Here is a 7,400-nt window from a genome sequence, read left to right on the forward strand (position 1 = left end):
GGAATGTTAGCCTGCTAAGAGTGAAAAAGCAAAGCTGCGAAACAGGCGGAATGTAAAAATAGCTTAAGTGTTATTGCATATAAAAGCTCGTAAAATTCCGGGGGTTCCGACTTCGCTCGCCGTTTGACTGAAGGCTGCACAGAGCGGCGCTTTGCCCGCCAAACCCGCTGGGCAGTCCCCTCGGCGCCGGGGCTGGGACTCGAACCCCTGACCTAGGACGGGGGGAGGGCGGGGTCTTTGCCCGTGCGCGTGCGCGCCGCCGCCGCCGGGGAAGCGCGTGCTCGCGAGCCGCCGGGGTGGTCACGTGCCCAGCGAAGGCGGGGCGGGAAGGGCCGGGAAATGCTGCGGCTGCTGGAGAAGCTCCCGCCGGGACGGGCCCTGGAGGTGGGCTCCCCGCGCCCCCGGGCGGGCGGCACCGGGGCCCTGGTGCCTCTGAGGCAGGCGGAGCCGGGGCCGCCGTGCCGGTCAGCAGCCCGCCTTCCTCCCCGCGCCACAGGGCGGCTGCTTTCCGTTAAGTCGGGGCCTCCGGGCCGCTGCCGCCGTGAAGCGAACTTGGGAGGGTGGGGGCGCGGCGGGAGCAGGCGCGTCCCGGTGCCGGTCCCGCTCGGGCGGTGTCGGGTAACGGCCCTCGGGGCTGGGAAGGGCGGTGTTCGCCGCGGGGAGGCCGAGGTGCCGCTCTCCGGCGCCTGTGAGGGAGGCCAGGCCCGTCGTCCGCCGGCCGCGCGGGGCTGCAGAGCGGTGCCGCTCCCCTCTCCGGGCCTCGGGCGGCTGCGCCCCGCCCCGCCCTCCCTCGCCGGCCTCTCTGGAACGAAGCCAAAAGTAGGGGCTCGGAACACGCCGGGGGTGCGCCCAGCGGGTCTCTCTGCGCTGGCTTTGCTATTGAATGATGGGAAATGGCCTTGAGCTCTCGCCAGCGCAAGTCTTCCGCCGTCTGAGGGCTGAGCGCTGTAAGCTGACGCTGAGGGCGGTGGCCTGCGTGCGGGAGCTCTCGGCTGCTCCCAGAGAGGCTCCAGCGATTTCCAGTCGGTGAAGTAGTGGACTGGCTGGATTTGCCTCACTACGGTGCTCAAAGAAGCCAGGGATATAGAAGAGCCTCAGTGCTAGAGGGCAGTGGTTTAGTTTGGGAGACTAGAGAGATCCGCAGGCACAGGCTTGGAGATCAGCACTTTTGAGTTGTGCTTTGCATCCTGACAGTCCCAGTGCAGAGATGCCTGAGGTGCCCTTTGGTGTGGCAGTGCTGCCGCTCAGCAGTACATTGTAGTTGTGCACAAAACTGTTAAGTCCAAATATAAGTCAAAGGTGAATCTGAATCACATTTTGGTTTTGGTGGCCAAACCTAGTGAACTGAATTTGGGGAAGAGGGGAGGACAGTTCATATTCAGGGACTACCTCTTTATGACTTTTTAGAATGGTGCATGGGCTGCGCTCCGAGGAAGCATTGAGACAGTACCCAGTGAAGGGAGGGGTGATAACTGAATTGCCTGATCAGTCTCATATCTGGTGTAGGTTAACTGTGATAAAATTATGTTCTTAAGTTATGTATCACGTTGTTTCAGTTCCTTCATAAAATAGTAGATGGCATATGTGGCCGTGCGTATCCTCGATACCAGGATTATGGCGATATTTGGAGCTTGTCGGAGTGGATGGAGATTTTAGAAGCAACAATGACATATTTCAAAACTGCAGTTGGCAAAAACATATCTGATGAAGAGGTAAGGGCACAACACTGATTGGGCTTGACTTTGAGAGATCATACTGGACTGATTAGTCTTGTAGTTTATTTCATCCTGAAGTACTTTTATAGTGTAGCATTTGAATAGTAGCAGACTAAGCCTAAATAGTTAGAAGGTGAGCAGCATTTAGAGAACACTGGGAAGACTTCTGAAAGAAAAAGTGAAATTGACACCTTTTTTTTTTTTTTTTTTTTTAAATAGCACTGGGCAATACTTGTTGAAATACTGCTTTAGTCACTTAAATTGGTATCTTAAGTACCACCAAATTAAATCTGTTTTCCCTAAAATACTGTCATTACTGTTCATTAGCAATAAAGCCAATTCACACTCTTGTTTGGCTTGCTTTGTTCATTACTACTGCACTGAAGTGTGTTACAATATTGACTGTATGTAAGTAAAAAAAGAAAAAAAAAATTTAGACTGTGAATGGAGGACCATGTGGGACAGAGACATTCAGGGCATTCAGGTTCAGGGCATTCCAATATGTATAAACTTTGCAAAAACTTGTTCCATTATCAGAAATCTTAGTTCTCATCTTTTGCACATGGCTCATATTTTGACTACCTGCTAGTAGCTAGATCAAAGAAAGATACTTGTGTAGCCATAGGAAAGTGCCTACATCAGTATGTCTGTTTCAGCTAATGTATTTTGTCTCTGCTCTGACGTTCAGAAACTTTCAGAGCTAAACCTGAGTTGTTTGTGTGTGTGATTTTTTTGTCTTGATTTTAGGGTGGCATCTAAGATGGCAAATAAAGCCTCCGTTCTCTGGTCTCTTTTAATTTAAATGACAAGAAAATTATTCTTTTCTTCATACGTTGCTGTGGTAAATACTGACTCTAACTATCAAATGTAGAGAGCTGCCAGTGAGGGCAGAATAAGAAAGATGAGACTGTGGAGTCCACTATAACAGCTATCTGGGTAGAAGCTTGCGTATCTACAGAGCACAGCTATTACAGGTGGTACGTGTTATTTCTGTGGTTCATAGTTTAAGCAATCGCAATTTTTATTTTTGTAGGCTGCTCAGCAGATAAATGAGTTGAATTCAAACTATCAAGAAGCAATCACAAAATGTCTAAAAGGCAGAAAGGAAGAAATCAGGAATGCGCTGGTGGAAAGAGTAAATGCAATCTCTTCTGCCCAGCTGCAAGATTTTGACTGGCAGTTAAAGGTGAGAGTGTTGTCTTAATGTTGTTTGAAAGAAGTGTTCCACAACACAGAAGTAACTATTGATATAATCCCCTTAGGCCTGCTCATTCTGGAGCATCGTTCAATTTTTATAGGTATCAGAAAAGCACATTCACGATAAGACTGATCAAAGACTTGCTAGAAGTTTGTATAAACTGTAAAAGTAAAATTCTTCTTTTTTTCCTCCTTTTGAAGCTGCAATACCTAGCTCTTTCCTGAAAGGAGAATGAGCGTTATTCAGGAACACCTGAAAGTTTTGTATGCCATTACGATTTTGGGAGCCTGAATAGATGGTATTTTTACTCAAAGGAAGAAGGAGGATGTGTTTCCTTGGATTTTTAAAAAATTTTTTAGATTCCCGCAGTAAACAATTAGTTAATAGTTTGAAATCGTTTATCTTTAGACTTATTTTGATAATAAGCCAATGATAACTGTTGCCTCAAGTCAGATGGTGCTTTGGGGTGACAAAGATGGCTGCTTTAAATTAAGCTCCATCAAAGACTTAACAACATTACTTACACTGTTTATATTTTTAGTTAGTCCATGGGAGCTGTTAGACAGATTTGTAGAGCTGTTAAATAGTTTTCCATTTCACCAAGATTGTTAAATGCTTTGTGCAGCAGACAGCTTTGGAAATCAAAGAGCAATGCCCACGATAGACAAGATTTTACAAGAGCAAATATGGCATCATAGTGTGCTTCAGATGAACTGTTACTAGGGATTGATCTCTTGCTAACTGCATTTACTGCTGACAAAAATGTAAACTAGAGTTACATGAATTCTTGGGTTTTGTTTGTGGTTTCTTTTAACTTTTTCTTCTGGAGGATTTTTTGAGTTTCTGTTTTGTGATACAAATTTCTGGTATGTGTCTGAACTATTGTGTTCATTTTGCTTTAAACCACTTTCCCCCCCCCCCCCCCCCCCCCCCCCTTGAGCTGGTTGTGATTTTTTTCACTTACTATGGTTGAAACTTACCAAGGACATTGTCTCTCCTCTGCTGTACCACATTCTGCTTTCTAAATAAATAAGATAGGTATGTACAATACTGACCTACAGTATTATCAACTGATCTTTGATTTTAATGTATTTTAAAAGCCTTATTTATACTAGAGTGAGTATAATAGCAAACAAAGAAGAAAGCACAATTGGTGTGTAATCCTCTTCATCAGTGTTTGTCAAATAGGATATCTGACAAACAGTGTTTGATCAGCTGTAGATAGAGTTGAAAACTGCACAAAGGTGTCCTCTTTCTCTCAACTGCCCCTTCTATAAGACCATTCTTACTTGTTGATTGTCAGAACTATTTGAATACAGTGACTTCAGAATTCATATACTTCACTTTTAGAGCCATGATCAAATGTGTCCTTTTTTTTCACCTAGAATACAAAAATGTAGCAGCCCAGTAATTTTAACAAATTGATTAAACAAATGTTTGCTATGAAGGGGTGTGTGTGTGTTAGTATTTCAGTATATTGTTGGTATTAACAAACAAGCAAAAATCCCAACAACGGGGGGGGGGGGGGGGCGAAGCAACCCCCAAAACTGCAGAGATGACTTGCGAGAAGTTAATTTTGTCATGTTGATGTTTCTTCTGGTAGTACATATTTAATATAAAGTGCAGATGTGATGCTATGAAGACTAAAAACTTAGTGGCTTCACCTTACACTTTATTGTTGTTGTTGTTTTATCAATCTGCATAGCTTGCTCTCTCCAGTGATAAGATCTCCATGCTGCAAATGCCACTTGTCAATCTTGATTTGGATGTGAGAGAAAATGGTGAAATTAAACCGATTTCTATAGAGATGAATAAGGAGGAGTTGCAGAACCTATTAAATGCACTGGAAGCTGCTAATAAGGTAGCTTTTACTGATGCCATCCTTTGTTCCTGACTTTTCATGTACTGAGTTTATTTTAACTGAAATTCTTTGTTCTGGATATCTTGCTGAAAACCCAAAGTAAATCATTCATTGGCAAAATGACTATAGAGTTACAGAAAGCATTACATAAGGCAGACTATCCTGGATAGACTTTAGGGGTTTTTTTAGCACAGTTGAGTCAAGAATTTTTAAAAAATGTAATTAGAATCCTGATAAGCTTAATAGTCTGTTCAGACCACCATTAAAAAGTCTTGTGAGAATCGGTGGAGAAGCAAATGAAATGACAGCATCAGATGAGAGCTGATTTTGAAAGATGGGAGAGAACTCCAGTGTTCCCCCAGCTTCACAAAATGTCAGTGGCTGGGAATGCATATGGGAGAGTTGTTTGGTTCAAATTGAGTGCTTTAATTTCCATGGCATAGTAAATCAGGAGGAAAGTTACAAAGATTCTAATATAGTAACCCAAGAAGAAAATTTCAAGTGAAACTTTATTTGGAGTGTCTCAGATTTCTTAATAGAAAAGACTAGAGGAAGTGAGGATTTGAAGAAAAATTGTTAGGGGAAGAAGTGTCATCTGACTTGCACCCAGGTGATAACTGCAAACCCTGAAGTCCCTCCTTATTCAGTTACTTTTCAGGATTACTTCTGGCTCTGTTATAAAGGAAAGTGGGATTTTTGTTGGTTTTGTTTTGTTTGGTTGTTTTTGTCTTTTTAAATCTGAAAATGTCTTCAAATATTTATTAAGTCTATTATTTGGGAGATGGGGTTCTCTGACATCTTGCAGGATGGATGTGAAAGAGTTGTATCAACAATGTTTTAGAAGTTAGCAGCTTCTAGTTGCTTCATAACATTTAGCAAGTAAGGCGTTTCTTTACATGTTTTATGTAATGTTATGATGCTATAGCTGGAATCTGTAGACCAACATTTAGAAAAAATCTTCATCAATATGTAACAATTGAAAATAATGGATTTATAGCTCATAGAGTTAAATACTGTTATAAAAGTGCTGTTAGTATTTTGAATTTAAAAAGACAATAAGTTTATGTCTAGCAGTTGCTTTAATGAGGCTGCGAGACCTCTGAGTAACTATGCAGTTCCCAGTGAGAAAAATGCATTAGTCCAGATACAGGTGATGTTCTCATGAAATGAGAGCCCTTAACAGCTTGCTTCCTCTGGATTTTTCCCTCCAAAACTAAATATAAAAATAGTAGCTTGTGATTAACTCTACACTATGCAAACAAGGATTCTTCCAGCACAGACTCCAGCAGTCTTCACAATCCTTTTGTTCTGCTTCAAGATCTGTATGGAAGCTGTGGGATGCTGTCATCTCCTTACTTAGTTTTATGTGTGTACAAGGAGGAATTCACTCCAGAAATGGTCCCTCGGTTCCACCTTGTGTGGAAGTAATCTCACTGGACCTGGAAATTACCATTCTGCTTTTTGATTACAGGGAGCTGAGGAATGGTTTGTGTGCAGTAAGTGCTAAAGAACATTATTGGAAGTGATAGTTGTGTGAGGTTGTAAAAGAGAACTGAGAGAGATATGGTGTATTTTCCAGAGGAAAGACATGTTTATATGCTTGCATATTATACTGTAACAGAAAGCAAAAAGCTGTGTTTCCTAGACTGCATAAGTTTTGGTCTCATCCAACTTTAATGTCATTCCTTTTCTCCTTTATGAAGGTTGTCTTGCAACTGAAATGATGGAATTCAGATCATCGACAGTATCTGCTGGCAATGGCTCCCAATTGACTTGTGGGGACAGGGGGAGAAATGTTCTCTGCAAAGTCAAAAGTTGTTGATGCTGTAAAATACCGAAGTGAGGAGGCTGTTATGACTTGTGACCAAATAAACTACTAATCCTTTGATGAAAATAATAAAATCTTGTATCTGACCAAAAATATAAAAATCCAATGTACAGTTGCTTTTACTACTAAAGATTTATAGAACTATGGAAAAGTATCTCTTACGTGTGCCATATTTGTTTTGATTAAACTTTGGCAGTGACTGCACAGGTGCCTGCTAAAACTAAGGTGTCTTACTTGCATAATATGTTATCCTTATCTAAGGTGCCATGATAATGAAGAACATGACAGTACTTGTAGCATTAATGTATTTATACTTGTAAATAGTAAATAAACACTTGACTTTGTATGTGAATAATTGCAGTAAGTTGTTTCTTGATTTATGAATCAGTAAACTCAGAATCTTTTTAGATGTTGGGAAAAATCAGCTTTACAAGCAAAAGCAGTATAGAATCACAAAATGTTTGAGGTTGGAAGGGGCTGCTGGAGGTCATGTTGTCCAACCCCCCTGCTCAAGGAGGGCCACCTAGAGCAGGCTGCACAGGACCCTGTCGAGATGGGTTTTGAGTGTCTCCCAAGGACGTTGGCAACCTGTTCCAGTACTCGGAAGTTGAGGAAGAAGCACTGGGGCTTTAGTCAGAGTAAAGTTTGGGGTTTTAGCTTGGGTTTTGTATCTTAGTGGATGGCTTTTCACTTAAATATATCAATGTTTTCAAAAGGAGGTGCAGTGCTGGAGAGGAGCTGACCTACACAGACTGTGAAAAGGTTATTCCCAGCCCACATAATGGAGCACAGAACTGG

At 42.3% G+C, this 7,400-nt stretch overlaps 1 protein-coding gene across 2 annotated transcripts; it reads left to right on the forward strand.

Annotated features, from left to right (window-relative positions):
- The first annotated feature begins 272 nt into the window (after positions 1–272).
- On the forward strand, positions 273–6,962 carry COMMD8 (COMM domain containing 8). Of its 2 annotated transcripts, XM_052780141.1 has the most exons (5): positions 273–384; positions 1,557–1,712; positions 2,749–2,901; positions 4,619–4,774; positions 6,478–6,962. In XM_052780141.1, exons 1-5 carry the CDS (start codon positions 340–342, stop codon positions 6,496–6,498), a joined length of 531 nt encoding a protein of 176 aa, XP_052636101.1. In that variant the 5' UTR covers positions 273–339; the 3' UTR covers positions 6,499–6,962. The 2 variants fall into 2 exon arrangements, with proteins under 2 accessions (XP_052636101.1, XP_052636100.1); XM_052780140.1 differs by lacking the exon at positions 6,478–6,962 and having other exon boundaries at positions 4,619–6,471.
- Positions 6,963–7,400: the final 438 nt, after the last annotated feature.

The sequence above is a fragment of the Harpia harpyja genome, chromosome 2 (assembly GCF_026419915.1).
Source record: "Harpia harpyja isolate bHarHar1 chromosome 2, bHarHar1 primary haplotype, whole genome shotgun sequence".
In the NCBI taxonomy this organism is placed as follows: domain Eukaryota; kingdom Metazoa; phylum Chordata; class Aves; order Accipitriformes; family Accipitridae; genus Harpia; species Harpia harpyja.